The following is a 24,133-nucleotide window of genomic DNA, read 5'->3' on the forward strand; positions in this document are numbered from 1 at the left end:
GAATTTCTCATCTGAAATATCTCAGATTCGAGACAACATATTTTAAAATGATATTTACATCTCTTTATCTACATATAGGGCACTACAATGGTGTGCCTCCATTTGCATTAATACAAAATATTGTTCTGATGAATACTTAGGCACTGAGAGAGGTCTTTTGAAAAATCTTTTCTTTCAACAGCAGGCCCCTATCCAGATGACAATCTGCTTTTGGAAGTTGTTCATTTTCAAAATACTTTGCAATACAGAACGGACTCCTGTTCGAGAAACACAATCCCCAAGACCCCCTGTGTCCAAGGGAATAATGGCACATTTAAAGATCCTGACAAATGCTCCAAATCCACACAGAGGATCTTGTTTGTATTTCCCTTTTGAAAAGTCTTCCTAAGTGATCACATTTGCAATTAATGAATTCCAAGAGAAAGAAATGCTGTCAGTGAAGTGCATTGTAAACAAAAGTCACAAACTATTAAAAATGCAATTTAATCAAGTTACCTACCCAATTCATACAACTAAGAGCCATTTCTATTCAAGGACAGATTAGGCAAATGAGAAACTGCCTTATACAGCATTAGACAACTGGTCTGCCTAGTAAGTAAGTATAGTGCTCTCAATGGGTTTCATAGAATTTCATACCAGAGTCCTCGATCATATTATCTGGAACTCCCAGAGAGCACTAAAGAACTGCCAGGGAGCACTACAGACTAACCTGATAATGTACTGATTTCCATATTACATTATTATTATTATTATTATTATTATTATTATTATTATTATTATTATTCGTGCCAGAAGTGACTTGAGAGCATACTGCAAGTTGCTTCTGGTGTGAGAGATTTGGCCATCTACAAAGACATAGTCCAGGGGATGCCTAGATGTGTTTCCATCCTGTGGGAGACTTCTCTGCTGTCCCTGCAAGCTAGAGCTGACAGATGAGAACTCACCCCATCTCACAAATTCAAACCGGCAACCTTCAACCCAATCTTTGAATCAGCTGGCACAAGGGTTTAATATTTTATTATTAAAATATAGCTAAAAAGTCAGAAAGAGCAAAAAAAAATACCCCTCAACAATGTTATGGAGGAATGAGTTTTCTGCAAAGATGAAAATAATGGTTTATAAGTTATTTTATTGTTTTGAAGCAGATACTAGCACAAACATATTTTAGTTGGCAAGACTCTGAGAAAGAAGCTTTTTAGTTGCTTTGAGTCTCGTTGTGAAGAGAAAAAGTGGAACAATAATAATAATAATTACAAAGTATTTTTATGCCTGCTCAGCCCCCTTTTCCTTGCACTTTGTCTACTTTGCCATTTCAAAAAAGCAACAATAGCATTGTGAGGATAGTGACAGTGGACTGGAGACAGCATAGATTTACACCTTTCGCTACCAAAAGAGACATTATTAGACCAGTTGAAGCTAGTGAAAGAAACTGCAATCCCTAGATCCAGTTTTGGAAGAACTCTTGGTTTCTAGACAATCCCATATTTTAAATAAATCATGCAAAGCTCACCTGACCTCATTGTTCCATTCCACCTGTGCTTAGCTTTAGACTGGAATAAAATGTTTGCTCAAACATGTTAAAGCTGTAACTCTTTTTTGTGTGTTACATTAACCTATCTCTATTCTTTCCATGTTATTTCTGCCTTTGGCACCAAAGTGCCTGTACAAAAAGCTGTGCCTAAGAATGCACCTATGTCATTAAAGGTGTATACTTGCATTGCCCCCTCAATATCCTAAAAAAATTATATGTTCTGAGTAACAACAAAACTTGTTCCACATTACTTTCAAGTTGAGCTGGAGTTTCAACAGCAGTCATACATATGTGCATGGAGGTGCATTTGCAAAAGATTGGGAATGAAAAATGCAGACAGCAAGAAAGAAAAAGTTTTGCAGATAGCATTGTACCTACTGAAGAAAGATATAGAGAAAAATACTGATATACAAAGGAACATCAGAATTGTTATGCATCCATTGGTATGTATTTCATTCTTTTTTAAATATAAAAGATGAAAAAGTACCTGTACAAAACCACACACCATAAAGTCATCAAATAGTGGCAAACTGGGACGGTCTTCTCGAAAAACGATGATTCGGTAGATGCTGACAACTTCATGAACGGACTGAGACACATCTGTTACCAGAATATTTACTCTGTTTATTCCAAGCCCAAGTGGATAATTTGCAGCACTGTTAGAAATAGGGAGGAGTGGAGGTGACAAGAAAAACAAAATATAAGTGAAAATATACCTAACGTATCTATGTATGTATACATTCCAGTGCATTTTAAAGGTATCGCAGAACATAAAATCTTTGGTTTCAAAATCTTTCATATTTTCTTTATAAATAGTGATATGTGACATATACATGAAGTCTTGACATCCTTCTTTTTGCCCCTTTGTTCTTAGTAATATTTTCAGTTGTACTATAGTTCAATTGGTCAGGCTGTGAGAACAGTATCTTGGGTATAATATAAGAAGAATGAATTGCTTTCAAGATCCTGAAATGTGAAGATAATATCACTTAATATTAGAGATGGTCCATGCAATCATATTTTCTATTTCTATGTATGTATTTTTGTGAGTGTTGGAAAAAGAAGAAAACTGATAGAAAGAAAATCAATTGTGGTGCTAGAGAAGAATTCTACATATATGGTGGACTGCTTAAAAAAAAACTCCAAAAAGTGGGTTCAAGAGCAAATCAAGCCTGAAGTGACTCTAGAAGCCAAGATGCCTAAACTGAGATGTATTTTGAACATGAGAAGGTATGACCCACTAGAAAATAAAACAATACTTGGTAAGGTAGAAGGCAGCAGGAAAAGGAATGAGACCACAGGTGGATAGACTCAGATCAGGGAAGTCACAGTCCTGAGTCTGGAAGACCAGGGTTATTGATGGTGATATTATTATATTTATGTTTATTATATTAGTTCTCCCCCCTTATCTCACCTGGAGTTTTTAAATCATTTTATGTACATGCAGCTCGCTCTTTGTTTGTCTGCCATTATGCTTAGTTCTTATGTTTTGTGTATATTGTTTTATATGCTTTGATGTTTTATATTTTACTGTTATGTTGTTTATTTGATTGTAATTTGTATTGTTATATTGTAATTTTTGTTCAGGCTTGGCCCCATGTAAGCCACTCCAAGTCCCCTTTGGGGAGATGGTGGCGGGGTACAAATAAAGTTTATTATTATATTATTATACCCCACTTTTTCTCTCCACAAGGATAGGGTGACTTGGAGATCTCTCATTCACTCCATAAGTCCAAGTCAACTTGACTCCCCATGGGGTGAGAAAGGTAGGGTATAAGTGAAGCAAATAAATAAATGATAGTTAACAACAACACATTTGGAATTTTCAACCAGGTTGCTGTAGTAGCTCATCAAACTACAAATTCCAGGATTCCATAGGAAGTTGATAAGGCAGTTAAAGTATATTCATAATGCTATAATTGTGTAGTGTGTCAAAGCAATAGGAAGTGTTTGGATAGCTCAATCCTGGCACTTAAGCAATTGAAAAGAAGCCCTGTGTAGGATGACTGAAAGACTCTAATGTAGGCGTAGGCAAACTTTGTAACATGGGGCCACATTGTGTGGTAGGGGGGGGGGGGAAGGAGCCCGGGGGCATCTGGAGGGAGGATTTGAGACACAGCTGTCCTGGCCCTCCTCTCAGCCTGGGGGCATAGCTTCCCTAGGCTGAGAGGAATGCCGAGGCAGATGAGGGCCAGAGGAAAGAGTCCAAGGGGCCTCATCTGGCCTGTATGGCTGGATTTTCCCATACCTCCTCAAATGGGTGAAAAAATTCTCAAACATTTGAAAAGCAGAATTTCCTATTGCTAATGGAAATCTTTGAGGGAGCAATGAACATTTTCACCCTGTCCCCAAGGATGGAGGATTGTGGGAATGCAGGGAAATACACATAAATGGCTTTAGGCGTTGCCTACTTATTTGTCAAACTGTGGGCCCTTCTACATTATACTGTACTACGCAGGCCCGTGGCCAGGATTTTGATTCGGGGGGGGGGGGGCTGAGTTTGATTCGGGGGGGGGGTGAGTCTGAGTGAAAGAGGGTCTACCCTAGCAAACCTTTTGTATCGTTACCCCAATACCCCCATGCATATGGGATATATTGAGCATGGTGATCAGATCATGATATGAATAAACATAACAGTTTAAATAATGTACCAGTAAGGCCTACTCGCAGACCACCCTGAGAATTTCGGGTACCGGCTACATGCCTGGTACTATGCTATACTATTTTAACCACTTCCTTCTGGATTTGAGTCCCCACTCTCTCCTGCAACCCCGGGCTTTCTCTTGGTGAGTGGCTACAGGAACAGCTTGAATGTGTTTTAGCAAACATTTTATTCCAACCTAAAGATATGCACAGATAGCATGGAAAAACACAGTCCAGAAATGCAATTCCCACAGGCCCAACACCTTTCAGTAAGGCCCGGAATTGTTGATGCATTTAATTAATCTGAAGTAAACTGGGAAAACCCAGTTTAGTTTGGATTAATCCAGGTTTACCTGCTGTGTCATTAGGATGCTTCAGGTAAACCCATTCCTATCATGGATTTGGGGCCTGTGAAGAAGGGCCCTGAGATATAGAACTTCCCTTTTCAGTGGTGCAACTGAATGGTGGTTACTTGGTAGTGGCAACAGGAAAAAGTCTTATATTTTCACAACTTCTATCTAGCCGGCCACTGTGGTAAACAAGATCCATGAGAAGAGATAGTAGAGTTTGTCTTCTATTCCTTCTTGTCTATGGTATCTCTATTGCTCTCTCCTTATTCAGATGCTTAGGATGTTTCTGACATGATATATGCCTTAGGGCACCTTTTTTCTGTTGCCACCTTGCATGGAACTTTCAATCAGATTCCCTAAGACTTCTGCTGTTGGCAACACATGCACTCACCAAGCTGTCAAAATTCAACAGCAAAACACATCACTGAATTTCAGCAGCAAAAATGCAAAAAGCCACTGAAGCAAAAACAAAATGCTTGTTTGAAAGGAATTTTAGTAATTTGCCATGGCAATATGAAATCAGGATGGTATGGTGGTTTGAATGCTGAGCAAGGACTCTGGAAGACACAGCCATCTAAACTCAGTGGATGATCTTGACAGGTCATACACTTTCAGCCTTAGAGGAAGGGAATTACAAACTCCCTCTGAATAAATATTGCCATAAAAAAAATCTGATAGGTCACTTTAGGATTGTGAAAGTCAGAAAGGCATTGAAGGCACATCACTAAAATCACCAAAACAACTTCATGGGAATTCAGGAGTGCTTTGCCACTGAATGGCAAATGAAATCCTAGCCATTTATGAGTCATACTTAAAGTGGCAACTTCAAAGTTGGACTTCTGCAATGCACTTTACACTGGTAATATACATTCTGTACCAAGTTCAGAAACTTCAATTAGTTCAAAACACAGCACCCAGACTAGTTATAGGAACACCCAGGAGGGAGAATATTATACCTATACTACAGTCACTCCACTAGTTGCCAATTAGTCTCCAGGCAAATTACAAATTAAAGCCCTACATGGTTTGGGTCCAGATTACATAAAGGATTGCCTTCTTCCACAGAATCTGCCCTGCATACTTTGGTCCTCTGCAGGACAGCTACTCCAGTTTTTCAATGTAACTTCAGCCATTTTTGTTCTTAGTTTTGGATTGCTACCTGTGCCCCTGTTCAGAAGATTTCAGTTCACTTTCTGTCTCTGGATTTTGAAAATTTGGGGTTGTCATGGAAACAAGGATTGGTGATAAAGCTTCAGTGGAGAAACTTTTTCCTCATGATAACTTTGCAAGAGTGAATGTACCCTCCTAGGGATAGATTTCCTGCTGTACCACCTCTGTTTGTAACTAGGGGCCTGATGACGTTAGCATATGAATTCGCCACATGTTGTGGTGAATCCATGAGGTCGTGGTGGGGGGCATGGAAAACCCATTGTCCCATGCCCCATATTGCCTAACTTAGTGCTGATCCCACCCCAGGGAGGAAAGTGTCTGCCGTCTGGCTTCCTCCCATTTTTGCTAATGCAACCCAGGAAGCCTCTCGTGTTGCTGCCACTTCCTCTCCCCTTTTACAACGGAGCCCCGCCGAAAGTAGATGTATGTTATGCAATGGGCTCTGTGGCAAAAGGGAGAGGAACCAGCATATGACTGGCAAATTAGCCCGTATGATGAGGTCACAAGAGTTATATGTAAGTTGGATGTCTGTAACTCAATGACTGCCTGTATGTTATTTAATTTGTCGTTGTCTATCTTTAAAAAATCATTGCATTGTTTTACTTTTCTACATTTAATAGTTTCCTTTCCCCATCAAAACAATCTTTAATAAGCTCGCATACATTTTAATATTAAATTACTGGCACTGCCAAACATATGCCATTAATGAAAACCATTTATAATTTAATATAAATTTGTTTTCACTCAAGATAAGCTCAGCGAAGTGTTCAATGCTGGGAGGTTAAACCACACAGGAAAATAACACAGCAGCAGAAATCATAGGAAAGCTGACCCAATTTTAGTTGATAGAGGTATCAGATGATCTGAAATTTTGATGACACACAATACTGTTAAATATAGGTTTCAGTCTTAGTCTGGGCAAGACAGCTGACAATATGATGGCATATGCTGCCACAAGATGTTGAAGTCAAATGACATTATATATGTCAACTAGCCCTAGAAATTGGTTACCACCCAAGCATGAAGGACCACTGAGCCTATCACTGGTAGTGATTGTTTTGCTCCAGAAAGAGAGAGAGTTGAGTGAATAAGACTTGAAAGAATTGTAAAGTATCTCTCATACAAATCCATGAAGCATTTACTGACTTTTATTCTGGCATTCTGTATCTATTTTGATTTCAGATCTCTGGTGTATCAAAATTTTGCAATTTCTTGTTCCAGAATAATTATCACAAATCAATAACAACAAAAGTTAATAGATTAGATATTGGTTAGACTCGGGGATCATGTTTTAAGCAAAGACAGTGGGACCATCAATATGGCTCTGGGAATGGTAAGGAATGGATTAACTGAATATCATGAAGAATTGTTGTGCTCAGAGTATTTGTTAAAATCTGCTTCCTGCAGTTTCTTAGAATGATTGATATTTTCTGTTTCACTACAGACTAAATTAATCACACTTATTTTATTTATGCTAACAGCCATTCGATAGACTAGTCATAATTAACATTGTTGTAGGCTTTAGCTGTTTTATCCCATACTGTTAGAATAATGGTTCCCAACCTTTGATCTTCCAGCTGTTTTGGACTTCAGCCTCCACAATTCCTAACAGCTGGTAAGCTGGCTGGGATTTCTGGGAGTTGAAGTCCAAAACAACTGAAGGACCAAAGATTTGAATAACAACAATATCTCAAGTACCTTGGTCCATTCTTTTCATCCAAGTGAACTTCACACTGACAATTTGCAGCTTCTGCTTTAATCATGATTGTCACCACATCAAATGGGACTTCAGAGTAGTATTCTTTGATCTTTGGATCAAAAATAGGATTTAAGTCCAAATGTGGAGCAGTAAAGATTTGCTTGATATGAGGTAGGGTATCTTTATCTGTTAATAAAAAAAAACATTTCTAATAGTTAGATCAGAGCGTTCCAAACATTTCACATTGGTAACACACTTTTCAGACATGCATCATTTCGGAACACAGTAATTCAATTTCACCTGCAAACTGGAGCGTAAACCACCCCTTTTTGAGAGATACGAACACATAGATACATTGTAATAATGATATGGGGATGCAACATATCTAAGGCAAACATTTCATTTATATTTTGAAAAAGATACTATCTGTTGTTTACTTCACATAGACTCAGAGGTGTCTCATTATGTTCATGTGACACAACAGCAAAATGCAACAGACACACTAAGGTGTCATCACACATAGTTTGGAAAACTCTGAGTTAAATGTTGTGAATGGTTCTACTCTTTATTCTTAGCCATACTGAATTTATTATTACTTCTCTCAGACATTTATTGTTTTCTTGCCTACGCTATTTTTCTAGGTTTAAATACATCAATCAGCAACAGATGACATGTATAGTTCCACATCCCCCCCCTTCACACACAGACACACACCACACGCACACTTCCAACATTTATTGTAATAAGGTTTAGCCAGAACAACAAGAACAATTAGCATGGATTAAAATAAAAGATATTTCTCCATTGATAAAGTTTAAATTATGTGAAGTTTGTAAAAATGTGTTGTCAAAGGCTGAAATCATTGGGATGCTGTGAGTTTTCCGAACTATATGGCCATGCTTCCAAAGCATTCTCTCCTAATGTTTCAAGGCGGCTAATTGCAACATTCACACTTGCCTCAGTCAAGTGTTATTTTTCCTACACTGGACATTCCACAGATATATAAACCTCACTTGCCCAGTTTCAAACAAACCTCACAACCTCTGAGGATGCCTGCCATAGATGTGGGCAAAACGTCAGGAGAGAATGCTTCTAGAAAATGACAATATAGCCCAGAAAACTCACACCAACCCAGACTGTAAAAACTTATAATAGTGATACAGTTGTATGTAATGTCAGTTATCCTATTACAAGATTATTGAAGCATATCTGTTATCTCTGAGATCTACAAATCTATTGCTCAAATATATGTTTTGCTTAAACTACAATTTACCAACAGTAATGGAACAGGCAGAAGTGACATCCTTTCAGAAAGGGAGAGATATAAATATTGGATGGATACTTGTTGAATTAGTGCCATCTACTGCCACAATCCTAGACTTTGCACCTATATATATATGACTTACCATGGCTGCAATGTATTTCTTTAGCCAAATTTAAAGAGTGCAAACCTAGAAAACAAAAGAACACAATGTAGAATTGCTCATATAGCATTCATTGCATGCATCAACGATTGAAATAATAAAATTGGAACAGCAGATAAAAATAATAGTAACAATTCATGTGACAAAGTGGCTACACTCCTGGAAAACTAGCTGTATGAAGTATCTCCAAGTAGGAGACTCATTCATATGTAACAGCTTGAGAAATTTCTCACACAAATTCAACTCAGAAGTCTTGATGGTTTACAACGGTATAGTGAAAAATCAAGACTCTTTCTCATGATAAGCAGCTATATCATATGGCACGGCCATCATATGGATTGGATTTATACCTTGGTTTACAAACAGATCCTAAATCAGTGCTCTTTTTTTCAAGCAGACAACAATTTTCTGAAAATAATAGTGAAAAACGTGAAGCCATCTTACCTTCATGCTTTTCACTGATTGGAGAATAAACTTTTGTTTTGATGCTACCTTTTTCTGAATAAGACGATCTACAAATTAAAAAAAGAGCACAGAAAAAAACATTTGCAGAGGATATTGTATTTTTTGCATGTCACATAGAGATGTGGGGTTTCTTACACATTTTAAAATGTATTTATCCTGTTCATAAAAATGGACAAGCTCCTACATCTTGAATAGCTATATAGAAAAGAAATGTAGCTCATATGACAAGCTACATCAGTTGAAATTTCCTCTCTTGAACAACAGGTAGAGGTTCAGGTAGCATGCTCTCTTTAGTTATATCTACTGACCATCAGATCAATGGAAGATAAATTATGGGTAATCGGGGGGTGGGGGGTTAATGGTACAGCACTAAGTATATCAGTTCAAAAGAAAATCCTACTAAATGTAGTGGAATTTCCTCCTAGATGCATATGTGCACATAGGACTGTGGCCTAAAGCCTAAATCCAATTGCTAGTCCCAACTGGAGTGGATCAACTGAATTAATGAGAACTGAGGAAAGCAGCATTAACATAAATTCAATGTGTGTAATCTGGTGGGAACTGGCAATCCCAAGCATTTTGATTTTGAAGGACTAATTTAATCAAAATCCCTGCCGTGTTCTTGCCAGCTGGATGGAAAGGTAAGTGGGATACAAAGAACCAAATATGGGCTCTTTCCACCCCACAATATGGTGTTTTTATGTTTTCTTTGATCATTGTTTCATTTTGTTTGGTTTTGCTTTCTGTTGCATCCCTTCCATTGCAAGCAAAGTGTTTTTTTTTTCTTTTTGTGGTTTGTGGTCAGTAGCATTGGGAGGCTCATTTGGCAATGGTTCTCTAATGGTGACTGTATACTGCTTGAACTATCAATTTCCAAGTCATCATCTTCTTAATTCTTACCTAAGTCTTGACCATCTAGCTTTTATCCAAGATGCATTCCCCAAATTCTTGTTTGGCCTATGGAAAAATGGTAAAATTCTTTATTGTGATCAGTTGGCAGTCAAAGAACAAAATAGGAGCGTTTATATGTAGATCTGCCCAACTGTAATAAATATTTGTCTGATGTCAATTTTGATATTCAGTTAGTCAGGATCACTTATAATCTTATTATCAAATGTGTGCACATAGAGAAGTCACCAAGAATATTGAACTAAAGCAACAAGTATTCTATGTGCCAACTATTGATGGCTAAAGAACTAAAGATGCATGTAGATACATCAGAAGAGTGGCAGAATGTGTGCAAATATGTTCTTGCTACTCTTCTGATGCATGTAGTTCTTTGCCATGAATAGTGGTGGAAGTGTGGTGGAAGCTCCTTCCTAGGAAGCTTTTAAATAGAGGCTGGATGGCCATATGTCATGGTACTTTGATTGTGCTTTTCTTGCATGGCAAGGGGTTAGACTAGATGACCCTTGTGGTCTGTTCCAATACTATTACTCTGTTATTCTAAAGACATATAAAGTGACTTTTACAGCCGTGAGCCATAATAATCTTAGAGGATCCTGCAATGAAACAAGCATATATCAGTTTAAAAGTTGCATCTGAAATGTGGTTGGTTCATTGATTATCTGAATTCATTTGATACATGTCTGTTTCCAGAAACAAAAAAGTCAGGCAGAATTTGATTTTATCAAAGCAATCTTATTCTTTGGAGAAAATATACTCTGACCCTATTCTTTGAAATCTTCAAAAAGATTCTAAAAACACAATTAGATTTATTACAAGGCTTTTCTGATTAGCAAATATCATATGGAGTGATGGAGGAAATTTAAACAATCATAGCTCAAGTGCAGGCAAATGCACTTGTATGGTCCCAAATTTCTTGATTCTGACCTGCTGCTCGGTATTTTATTTTATTTTTATTTATTTTTTAAAAAAACAGTTCTGATTCTCTTCATTCTCTTTTCCCCAGTTTTCTGTTCATGCAATTTAATCTTTTACTTTTATATAGCATACATAACAGCTGGGAAAGCTGGTAAAATTAGAGATCAGAATGGCATATTTATTACAGACTGAGCCACATACAATATTTGACAGTATACAGTAATGCACCTTATGGCAGATGATAAGGCCAGACTATCGCTCTAATGGAAACTCAGCTGTGGCCTTCACTTGTGAATGCCTGTTGATATAAAGCTGATGGTGCTAAAAACGTATCTTTGTAGGAGGCCCTACGACTCACCATGTGCCAGTTAAATCAAGCTTGTAACCTATTGGAACTGCAAACCCACAAATATTAGCAAATTGTCATCCTACCTTCCTAGTTGATTTGTGTGTGCTACTCTGTTGATGACTTGCAACTGTTCAAGTAAATTTGTGAGGAGCCAGTGAACAGTCAGGACTGAGTGAAGGTTTTCCCCTACATTCGCCATCCGATAAAGGTCATGCAGCAAGAAATGGCTCTTGGGAGCAGTAGAGGGGAAAAGCTGAAAGAAAAGTAAATGTGGATCACATTAGTAAAGTCATGTTGAGAATTGTGATACGTGTTTCTATCTCTTCTTTAATAAACCAGTGTACCTCCCATTGACAAAAGCACATGTTGACTTACCACTTCAAATTGTCCTAGATTCTGAAACTCTTGGACAAAACTGATCAATGGATTGAGTTCTTCTAAAGTTAAGCAATGGTCCAGTTCCTTCTGATGAAGTTCATTCTGCAAAGAGGAGGTGAGAAGAAAAGCATGTGGCCTGTTAAGAGGTTTTCCTATCCTTTTCAATTTTTGAAAAAAAAAACAAAAACATTGACTTAGGAAGGTTACTATGAGGAGGACAAGTCTTAGAATCCATCAGCTGCTCAGAAGATTCTTGGAGATGTAATCCAAAGAAATCACTGTCCCAAACTCTAGAAAGATGTAGATCATTTGGACTGTATGAAGTGTTATCACTTATACTACAAAAAATGACAAACCAGTCATTCAAGTATATGGATGGAGGGAAGAATTCATTATTGAGGGAAAGTGCTTGAGGAACGAGGGAGAAAGGATATGATCTCATGGTCTTGTAAACATAGTTATATGATGGTGAAGAATTTTAAATCTTCAAGGGCTAAAAATTATGGACAAAAAGAATGTCATGGGGGTGGGAACCCACATAAAATATCAAAACGTATCTGAATGTTGCTTCTAGGTAAACAAATTACAAGACTTAATGCCATTTTACCAGCATGTGTGACATTCTAATTAGGCATATAAAAATCCAAGTCAGCATTAGGGCAAAACTCAGCTATGGGCTTTTGTGATTGTTTTGAAGTTGTAATTTTTTAAAAAAAAATCTAACTGAATAAAACTAGCATAGGAAACATGACATCATAGACTGTTGTATGTTATTATACTATAATATTGAAACTACTGACTCGGGAATTTGTGTGAAGAAGATTCATTGAAGAGAATACAAAGAGGGACATCCTAACTATCACTCCCCAGTTATGTTCATCCCTGTAACCACATATTTAACTGTACACATATGGTTTCACATTTATCCATTTCCAGAATCCCCAGTTTTGCAAGGTTTTTAGCCTCTGCCAGAGTGCTGGTGCCTCACCAAACTATAACTCCCATGATTCCATAGCATTAAGTCATGTCAGTTAGGGTGGTGTCAAACTGCATTAATTTAATAGTGCAGATTTGGCCCTCTGTTTCTATAGAGTCATTGTCGTTGTCATTATCACTTCTGTATGTGCATGAGGGAGTGACAGAGAAAGGTGATGATAATGAAAACAACAACGACTCCATGGGAACACACCCTCCAAGTGGGACAGATAAATGTTTACTATACATCATTTAATGACCATAAACATGTACCATTTTGTAACCATATTTTATAGTGGTTGGCATCAATAAAATATATTTTTTGGAAATACGGTCATTTTATATATATCACTAGCTTTCATTTATATTAGACTTGTGAGTGAATCTGTTTTAGCTGTTTTCCTTCAACCAATCCTGCTTGTTCAGCTTGGTCAGATGGCCAGACTGACAAGGACCCAGCTGTCACATTTTTTTCATCCATTACAGGACCATGTGGCAGCTGATCATGGCTCCTCCTCCCCTATTTGGTACAATGCGGCACACAAAGATGATGTGTCTTACGCAAGCTGTGTCTGCTTCCTTAACCCCATTGCTGAAACTCAGGTGCCCCTGAAATAAAGCTTGTGGGAAGAAGGGAAGAAAGGAAAAGGTCCCAGGAAGGGTGCTTCCTTAACTCTGTTGCTGAAACCCAGGCTCCCTTGAAGGGAAGAAAGGAAAGGGTCCCAGGAATGGAAAGAGGAGCCTTGTAAATTTCCCATTGCCGCCAATGGGCTTGGTCTAGCCACATTTTTCAGCTGCGGACCGAAAATGGCTATCCAGCTACTCGCCCGTTTTTGGGAGGTGCCTAAAAATGGATACAGGGGTCTATCGGAATCCTGCCAGCAGAAACGAATCGAAGTTCAGCTGAAATGCACAAGCCTCATCTATATCCTATTTCCTCGCCCCCTTTTCTGTCTGTTTTTCTTTCCTCCTTTCTATATATTTTTGTCATATTTCTCTGTTTTTTTCTTTGTAATCATACTTGTAAATTCAATAACAAATTTTATATATGCTCACTCTCAGAATTTGAATCTGGCTGTTTGCAAAGGGCACTTGCATCAGCCCCTGAGAAATCCATGGTTCTCGGTGCTATCATGGATCAGAGCTTCTTGGACTACATTTGATATTCATTTGATATTCATACATACCTTAATCTCTGCTGTTCGGTACACATTCCATAAAGCCTTGAAGAAAGCAGTTGAAGAGGATTGGTTGGATAAGATAATTCTAAAAGTGTCTCTGAGAAGAGTTTCTTTAACAGTTAGGTCCTGAAAAGTTGGATCTTCATCAATTGGAACGTCAAAGTGCTCATGTACCTAGAAAATTTATAAATATATTAAAGTGTTTATGGATGTATTCAAATATAAATATTTAACTACGAGACTTAGTATATCATAAAGGACTATTAATAAAATAAATCTCAAGAATTTCAGAGAAGAATCTTTCAGAAGCCAAAGTCTGCAGGAGTTCTCAAATGCAATGAGTTGAAGAGCTTTACTTTTCTATCCACCCACCACACTTTACTTGTAAGAGGCAGAAAACCCAGAGTCGGTAATCACAGTAAGAAACTTTATATTTGTGGCATTCTTATCATTACTCCATTTCCCCCACCCAAACTGGGATTCAAGACAACCTGCAAATTAAAATCAGCATGACTTAGCTAAAAGCACACAAAAACACCCATTAAAATTGAACAAAAGGATGTTCTGTAAAAAAAAAAAAGCTTTAAAAATGATCTAAACAGTACAGTGAACTCCTAAAAGATCTTCTTTTACCTGGTTATGGAAAGACAGAAAGAAGGTGGCAATTCTAGCCTCTTTGGGAAGTAAATTTTTGAGCCTTGGGGCAGCTATCAAGAAGCACTTGTATTGTGTCCCTTGCAGGTGGTAGGACTAAGAGAAGAGTTTCTCCCGAGGATCTCGGGGCCTGGACAGACTCATGGAGGGAGATGTAACACTATGTAACAAAATTTGATTTTATGTTCCTGGTTTGAAAGTGTTGTTTCCTGTTTAATTGTGTGGTACTTCCTTTGAAAGTAGTTATTATACCCCAGAAACTTTGTTTTTGTGGCTGCCACAAACTATGTTGAATTAGTTGAGACTTGATGAGATATTCATTGAAAAACTATAGCAACATGTGCTGCCGGATGTCCCACAAAAACAAGGTTTTTGCAATTTAATAAATATTTTCCATGTTTTTATGATAGAACCAATTAGGAAATGGCATTTATAGCCCAAGAACATAAAGTGTGTTACATAGTAAAATATTTCAGTCTCAGGATCCAAACTATAAAAGGACTTTTTAGGCTGTGGCTACTACTTTGAATTGTGCCCAGAAACACAATTCATGCTTTACCTGGCACAATGAAGATGAAAACTGCACCTGAAGATATTTTGCGTCAACTTCAGCTGAGTGACAGTCAGAACTTCAATTAAGTTCAATACCTACCCTCTTATATTAGTAGAAACTCCTACTCAGTTGTCAGATACAGAGTTGTTAGACACAAGCTGAGTAGGTGGAGTTTCCTCTGGTACTCAGAACTGTACCCATTCTAGCTCATGCTGTCTATACAAGGTGTCAGAAACATGTAATTATTAACTCCATGAACCTTCTTTGGTACAAGCAATTCATCTTTTGATGTAAGGTGGGGTCCTCCCTATCTGCTAATTCAGTAAAGAATCCCCTCTCATGCAATTATACAGGTTCCATCTCCTAATGAGTTGCTTGTGTATCATTGACATTTGCTTACCTCAAGAACAACTGGATGCATAGAAGAGCTGAACCCAATGTCAAAGGTTAGCATCTGAAAGCATGAACTGCATCTAAAATAAGATGACCAAAACTAAAATGTAGCTGTTTCATTTTCACACATTGGTTTCTAAATACATAATTTCAAGTTGGAGTAGCATTGCTTCACAGCCCTGCATCATCTTGGATGATGAAGCAGAGGAACTTCCTCCATAGGACAAGAGCTGGTGAAGAGATAATAAATGTTCTATTTTTGCTCTGAGCATGAAAATATAATCAGTAGTTTAACAAATCCATGAGAAGTTTGGATATGTAACCCTCATGGATCTGGGAGTCATGCTGCATCTCAATATATATTTAGCTATATACTCTTGCTTTGTGTATGGGCAAAGCAAAGAAATAGCTTTACATTAATAGCAACAGAAAATCTGCCTCCCCTTACAAACTTATTCCAACTCACTGTCCTTACATCTTCATGAATCATATAGGCTGGATGGACACTGTCATATAATGCAGTTCAGAACTGCACTGCATGGTAAGTATAGACCCATAAAGTCCTCCCAGTACTCTCAAATCAAGGAAAAGCTTCATGAGAACCACCACTCATCTAAATGTTCCCCCAGCAACAGCAAGAGTATCCCTCTGGGTAGCTAAACCAGGAAATCCCAAATGGATGGCCCTCCATGAGGGTCTGTTTTCAAGGGCAAACCAGGAATGGACAACTTAGAAGTCCCTGAACAGACTCAGAAGCTGAGTGGGCAGATCAAAAGTCAACCTGGCAAAACGTGGAGCAGAACAAACAACTCTGCATATGTATGCTTGTCCAGAATGCCCTGCCTCATACACAGAGGAAGAATTGTTTAAAGCTACAGTCAATGCAGTTGCAATTGCCAGGTTTTGGTCAAAAATTATTAGACCTCTTGTGTTCCTTCTTTTTTATCAGTTTTATATTTATTTGTGCAATGCTTTTGACATAAAATAAATAAATAACCCATAAAATGTAGTTCAACACAGCAGCAAACTGCATAATATGGCAGTGCAGATCCAGCCAGAGCTGTGTCTGCATTTTAGAGCTCTCAAACCAGCCCATCTGGGCAAGGTTGCTAAGCTTCTACTACGCGCTAAACTTTGGAAATCAAATCCATTCTCCTCTCAAAGCCAAAGCATTTTTTCCTAATAAAAGTTGGCATTTCTTTATTTCCATCTACTCACTGGCTGGAAGCCTTTGGTCCAGATGAAGGCGCTTCGCTGAAAACCTCAGTTATTAATAAGAGTTTGCTTATTGCGTCTTTCATGTCATCCAAAGCCTGCTGAGGGGAGCTGGTGGTGAAGAAGTTCTCAAAAAAAGCTTGCAGCTGTAAACAAAAAAAGGAAGGATATAAACCATATCATCAAATCCTCTGGGCTGGAATTCATGATTGCCGTTACAAATGCATTATGTAGAGTAACATACTATTTAGCTATGTAAGTAATGTACATAAGTATCTGATCTAGAATACCAGCCCTGCTGTTTTGTAATCTCCTTACAAGTTACAGTGGATTCCCTTCGGAGAGAATTGTGAGAGAAATAGAACAAAAAATCAAAATAAATACATAAATACACAAACATATTTCTTTACCATCATCAAATTCTGAGAATTGAAGATTTACATCCCAGTACTGTTAACTTTCACAGTAACAAACAATAGATGAGAACCCACTCAAAATGCCTACAATGAAGTCTCATTCACAGGGCCGTTTGGGTGGGTTTTGAGTGGGAGGTGTAATTTTGTTGTTAAAATGAATCCTTCCTGCTGTAAGAAAGTGTTTGAAACTACACAGGACTTGTGCTCTGTGTGAATTTTCACAAAAATGTCCCAGACTACAAATATTCTCGCCTTGTCAGGACTCCCTTACATTCTAGAAACACAATTACCTTGGAGATTATTTGAATATTTCCAGATATTATTTCCATCTTCAATATTCAGTCATTTATACATTTGTCATCAGGAACAAAACAGTAATTGGAAAATGTGGCAGGAATGTGCAATTTGTTGCACAGCCACATTGCTGATGTATAAATAATGTATAACTTGAAAGTATTAATTTCTGTGCTTATAGTAAACTGGAGGATTCTGGATCCTTTACTCATAAAAACTTATATTTCTAAGTTGTGTTTTAACTAAAGCTCACATAATGCCCCCCCCCCCACTCCTGTATCTGTCAACATAATAATGGTTTGTTTGGGAAATATTAGAATGCAAATATTAGTTAGATTCAACCCACCGCAGATTGAAAATAATTCTAAAAATCAAAATATTATCTTCTGCATTATTTCCCTGCTGGGGATGAAGAAACCATTGAGGTCGGGTGAGAAAGAGAGCATGAGGGAGGAAGAAGGGGAAGTGATTCTTGGAGTGGTTGTCAGAGTGAGGACAGGAGACTGGGATTAGTATTTGGGGAAGAAAGTAAGATTAGAAAGTGCTTGTCTGGCTGCTTAGGCATATGCAAGGCATTGGCTGCCACCTTCAGGACTAGGCTGAAAGGATCAGGTGGCCCTCAAGCTCCCTTATAATCCCTTTATATAAAATACTTGAGCATCTGCATTTCTTGGTATTTGTGTGGTATCCTGGAACCAATCCCCCACAAATACAGAGGTCCCACCGTATTCACATATTTCCCACCATGCACCTTGACCATAGGTGGGAGAGTGAGAACCATTTTCTGTTTCATCTTATGCAGCGCAATGCTGTGGGACCATGCTGGAGACAGAGGCCGGGGGTGAATGACCCCACAAATAAGAATTCTGTGCCCTATAAAATTTCTCTCCTGTCCCTAAATTTTAGCACTGCAGAGAATAACATACTAAAAATTAGTCACACCTCAAAATGATAATATTTGCTGTGCCCACATTCTTTTCATCACATTTCTTGCCCCTTTGTTTTGATTGTCTCAATTTTATTTTGAAATGCTCAATGAACATTTGAAATTGCTACAATAATAGAATTTTGGAGTCTCATGGAAAATTTCACTGAGATTGCAATATTGTAATTCGTACCTTCATTTTGCCTTTTCTACCCAGCTATACCTCTGGTTGATATCCATTTTCTACATCAGGATGAAACTCTGGCCCCATTTACACTGCCATATAAAATCCAGATTATCTGCTTTGAACTGGATTACATGCAGTGTATGATCATATAATCCAGTTCAAAGCAGACAACCTGGAATCAGATCCTGGAATATAAGACAGTGTAGAAGGGGCCTTAGTAGACATAAGAGCTATAAACAAATGCACATTTCATAATACAGGCAGTATTGTTTTTCTCCTCTTCCGTTTAGTGAACTTCCGTTCTGTCACTGCAACTAACATCTTTTTTCAAAAACGTACTCCTAAAAATAGCAAACAATCTTCTCTCCGATTACTGAGTACAGTCATTCTTTCACTCCTGTGTGGACATCCAACTATTAAGAATCTATTAAAAGTACACTATTTGTAGATAGAATATGATGCATTGCCTGCCTGAAATAGTAGTTCTAATTAACACACCATCGCCATCTACTGGACAACAATGGAATTGGATGCAATAGTCAATGGCAACCCCTCTCAAAAATATTGGTGTAAATGTTCAGAAAACTAGAAAAAATAATTCCAGTGCATTTCAAAAAGATGAAGTCATGCTGAATGCATGTAATAAATAGTTCTCTGGTGTTGATTGTTGATGCTCTGAATGCAAGTTTCCTGCTTTTTGGTAGGGGGTTGGACTGGATGACCCATGAGGTCTCTTCCAACTCTATGATTCTATGATTCTATCTACCTGAGTATCTAAATCATGAAGGTGGTTCAATCAGTCACAGTTACCACCCACATAAGCATTCTTAAGATTGGAAATTCAAGATATATGCATGAGAAATATGAGTCTGCTCTTTGACAATTTTTAATCTGTGAATAATAATAATAATAATAATAATAATAATAATAATAATAGTTTTATTTCCTGCCCGCCTCTTGTCACAGCTCAAGGTGGGTTACAGCATCACTAAAACATAAACAAACACACAATCATTTTAAAACACTCCATAGAATATCTAAAGACATTTCCATAAAATATACATCAAAATATACAAAGCAAAAAACAGGCAAACAGTGGAAGTTTAAAATTAACCATTAAAACTGTCTGTATATAGAGAGTTATTTATAGGTGTATAGATATATAAACATAAGGATCTCCTTAGGGAAAAACACATGGCAATGTTTGGGTGCTCAATTTCATTACATTGCATTGCATTGCATCTTGTCGTCAGTGCATTACGTCATATCGCCATCAAGATGTTACCTTTTCATTGAAATATTTAATGGGGACTTCATTTTATATCTCCTTGTATAGGCTACGTGCTAGAAAACACATGTAAGAACCTGACCCTTCTAGACCATTTAACGTTGCCTTTTATTCCTCAGCATCATCATGGACTTTGCACAGTATCTGCTAAGGCATTATACAAATATTTCATGATGATTTTCTTTGTATCTATAGCCATCTTAACATTGCAAACTTAGCCATTCACTCATTTAACTACTGTATATATTCTCATCTGTTTGTGGAACTTTACATCTCTACCACACTTCTGTGAATATACAGGTATTCAAGGACTGTTCTCCTTGAGCATTGTTAAATCTTAACAACATCCATTACTATAAACATGTAAATTGTCATCCATTTCAAGAAGAGTAGGACATGTATTTCTGTTTTATATCTGTTTATACACAATCCATCTGTATCAGCATGTTTGACTAGCATTGGATACACACAAACAGGTGGTCTCATTTGCCAGCAGTATCTAGTCTCTCTTTGTGCCTACTCAGCTAACCAGTTGTTTAATCTATGTATATGTCAACTACACTAGAGGTCTTTATCTCATGATCACTTAGAAGTCTTTTGCTGCCTGTCATCTAGCGTCATATAGCATTCTCCTAGCAGAGTTCATTCCTGGTGGTCAACTTCTACTCTTTCATCTTTATTTACATTCCACTAAGAATCTGGCATTTTTCCTAGACTGAAGCTAGTTCTTAATGATATGGACACTTTCATGGATTTATCTGTTTGTATTAGTCCCTATGCTCATATCTTCTATAGCAGTGGTTCTCAACCTGTGGTCCCCAGATGTTTTGGCCTTCAATTCCCAGAAATCCCAACAGCTGGTAAACTGGCTGGGATTTCGGGGAATTGTAGACCAAAACACCTGGGGACTCACAGGTTGAGAACCACTGTTCTATAGCCTATACTAGGTTAATTCTGTTCTTTATAAGTATATGACCAACTAAAAAGTTGGCAACTGAATAATCTGGCCTATAAAACCTCCGTTGGTTGAGTTTATTTGAATATTGCACATCTTCACTATTAATCAGTGGTTGTCTTTTATATGCAACTTCTGAATACAATTCATTTCCTGCATAAAGTTCAAAGGAAGTTCATGTATAATGAATTCTGTTACTCAGGAAGAGATGGTCAACTATTAAAGGCATCTTTTACTTGCATATCTTTCCTAGACTCACACTGGGCTCCCACCATGACAAGAAATCAGATCATTTCCAGTTTCACAGATTCCCCCCCTCCCTCCTTAAACCAAAAGCTAAAATGAAAGGGGGAAATGCCATCTTACCTTGACCGAAAAGTGCTTCTTTTTGGGTGCATACAAGACAACACCAGTTGAATGGATGAATGCTCTCAGAGGTGTTAGAGAGGTCACTAGGACATATACTTTGATGATGACTGAAAGGTCTTGGATTTTAAAGGCTCCTTTATTGTCAACTTCAATTGGTATTTGATGCCTGGACAATGACAACAAAAATGATATAACACTGTTGATTCATCTAAAAGGAAACATTTTCTTTATTTTGTTAACATGGGGAACTCAAAGAAGATGCTCGATTTGTCTTTCAGGGCCAAATACATCAAATATTCTAGCTAACCTCCATGGGGCAGGAGATCTTAAAAATGAAAAATGGGGGAGAACTGGTAGACAAGGAAAGCATTCCCAGCAATAAGTGTTTATCTCTGAAAATGTCCCCCACAATCTCACCATGAGCATCACAAGGGAATGAAAATATCCCTGTGCAGGAAATATAACATCTAATTTCACCTACAGCACTTATATTATTAAGCAGATAAAATCATTCTCTTACTGCTGAACCTTCTTGATGGGCTGATAAAACATTTGGGTCAAACGTGTCCCTTCATAGTTGTCCTGGGGCTTCACAGTATGAAGAGGTACATTTGATTCCTGGCAAGCAGAGAGAGCAAATGGAAGGCGCAAACCTGAAAATACATCAAGACAAAGAGGGAAAAGTAAAATTAAAAGATTACAAAGTAGTGGGTGCCTTTTTCTATAGAATTGCAATGGAACTGTTGTTCCTCTTTTTCCTACTCATCTTCCCCTTTTCTTTTGTCTCTTCTACCTCATTTCATAGGCTGACACAATGGGATCCTATTCAGGCAGTTATTGGATCCAAACCTGTTTATTTTATTTTAAATCAGGAAGGAGCTAGGTATTCTGAAGTCCTTCACTCTGGCTGGATCGACACTACTATATAATTCAGTTTGGAATTGTAGGTTCATATTTTATTTTTATTCATTGTGTCAGAAGTGAATTGAGGGTACAGTTATAATGCATTTTTTAAAAAAAAAACATGCACAAATAAAGTTTAAAAACTTGGCATTATACTAAATGTCCTTTGACCAGAAGCTGGCCACTTGGAGTGCCTCTGGTGTCGCTGTGTGAAGGCCTTCCATTGTGCATGTGGCAAAGCTCAGGCTGCATTGTAGTAGGTAGTAGGTGCTCTGTGGTTTGCTCTCCTCCACACTCACATGTTGTGGATTTCACTTTGTAGCCTCATTTCTTAAGGTTGGCTCTGCATCTCATGGTGCCAGAGTGCAATCTGTTAAGTGCCTTCCAAGTCGCACAGCCATGGATTGAGGTTCTGGGTTTTTGCCTGTCACTTTTGGACTCTGACTTGCTGAGGTGTTGCTGTGAGTATCTCTGTAGATCTCAGGAAGCTGTTTCTTGATTTAAGACATTGGCCATGAAGAGAAGTGTTGGGGTCTTTTATAAGCAATAGTATCTCTGTGATTTGCCGTCAGCTAAGAAAGTAAAGTTAAACGGTGCTGCGAGGACAAGCTTTTCAATATGGTTTTAACAGCTTGCTTCTCAGAAGTTCAAGTTATGCGTAGTAATACAAAAGCAATTCTATGATGAAACTGGCCGGCAGGGGGTGTTGTTTTCCTTCTTTTTCTCACTGTTTTGTCACAAAGCCTTTTTTGTTCATATGTGGCATAGCCTTTATTAACTACAGCAAAGGCCATTTTTAGATATGTCCAAATGCTTATTGCAAAGGAGAAGTCAAGCTGTTCCTATTGTTCCCAGATCTCATTACTTAGCATGAGACTACACAGTGCTGGAGCTTATTAAGTGAACAGTAAACTTGTCTTCTTTTAAACAGATTTTTGCTGTTTAATATGGCAAGGTAAAATCATAACTGTAACATTTCATTCTCTATATGTCATTTGCTGCATCTGAAGATGTGGGCTTGTATCCTCAAGAGCTCGTGCTAAAATAAAAACCAGCTAAAGGTGCCTTTTTTCACCTCCTTCCTCCTTTTCATGCAGGATTTTTAAGGACAAGACAAGAATCGGTGGTGCAGTGGATTAAACCACTGAGCTGCTGGACTTGTTGACTGAAAGGTCGGCAGTTCGAATCTGGGGAGCAGGGTGGGCTTCCGCTGTTAGCCCAGCTCCTGCCAACCAAGTAGTTCAAAAACATGCAAATATGAGTCGATCAATAGGTGCTACTTCTGCAGGAAGGTAACAGCGCTTCATGCAATCATGCTGGCCACATGACATAGGAGGTGTCTATGGACAGCGCCGGCTCTTCAGCTTAGAAATGGAGATGAGTACCACCTCCCAGAGTGGGACACGGCTAGACTTAATGTCAAGGGGAAACGATTATCTTTACCTTTACTAGAATAATCCCTTTATGACAAAATGAAATATGGTTCATAAGGAAAACATGTACAAATGTACAGACTATAGTTTATGCTAGTTTGATACCACTTTAGCCATCATGCTCCATTCTGCAGAATTATGTGGGTGAATCTACACTGTAGAATTAATTCAGTTTGACACCAGTTTAACTTCCATGGCTCATGAAATGGGGTCATAAGTATTGTAGTTTTACAAGTCTGTAGCCTTTTCTATTAAATAATGCTAGTGCCTTATCAAACTACAAATCCCAGAATTCTATAATATTGAGCTGCGGCAGTTAAAGTGTTGTTGAACTAGATTAATTTTACAGTGTAGATAGTATACCTTTGGGGGGGGGGGGACAGGAACTGTTCTGAGTGTGAACAGAACAAAAAGTCGACTGCATTAACCTTACAGCATAGTGTTTTAATATGTAGATCACCGAATTACGCATAGCTATGTAATGTAAACACACTTGTCACAATAGTCTGATCATAGTTTAGTCTGATTACATTCTTTCTGAGATTAAATTATATCACAT

General features: G+C 37.9%; 1 protein-coding gene across 6 annotated transcripts in view; it reads right to left on the bottom strand.

The window, feature by feature from the left end:
• CPED1 (cadherin like and PC-esterase domain containing 1) overlaps positions 1–24,133 on the bottom strand; it is a 130,632-nt gene that overhangs the window by 53,841 nt on the left and 52,658 nt on the right. For 5 of the 6 annotated variants that reach the window (XR_009631603.2, XM_060777718.2, XM_060777714.2 and 2 more), the window contains 12 exons: positions 21,759–21,891; positions 21,236–21,404; positions 16,808–16,950; positions 15,597–15,669; positions 13,996–14,163; positions 11,831–11,935; positions 11,539–11,708; positions 10,183–10,239; positions 9,262–9,329; positions 8,800–8,844; positions 7,393–7,579; positions 2,019–2,187 (listed from right to left, as the gene is read on the bottom strand). Coding sequence is in view for 5 of the 6 variants with exons in the window: in XM_060777718.2 (XP_060633701.2) it covers positions 2,019–2,187; positions 7,393–7,579; positions 8,800–8,844; positions 9,262–9,329; positions 10,183–10,239; positions 11,539–11,708; positions 11,831–11,935; positions 13,996–14,163; positions 15,597–15,669; positions 16,808–16,950; positions 21,236–21,404; positions 21,759–21,891 (1,487 nt within the window). In the remaining variant the exon portion in view is untranslated. The remainder of the gene's footprint in view (positions 1–2,018; positions 2,188–7,392; positions 7,580–8,799; positions 8,845–9,261; positions 9,330–10,182; positions 10,240–11,538; positions 11,709–11,830; positions 11,936–13,995; positions 14,164–15,596; positions 15,670–16,807; positions 16,951–21,235; positions 21,405–21,758; positions 21,892–24,133) is intronic. The other variant, XM_060777716.2, reaches the window with a different exon arrangement.

The sequence above is a fragment of the Anolis sagrei genome, chromosome 5, assembly GCF_037176765.1.
Source record: "Anolis sagrei isolate rAnoSag1 chromosome 5, rAnoSag1.mat, whole genome shotgun sequence".
NCBI classification, from domain to species: domain Eukaryota; kingdom Metazoa; phylum Chordata; class Lepidosauria; order Squamata; family Dactyloidae; genus Anolis; species Anolis sagrei.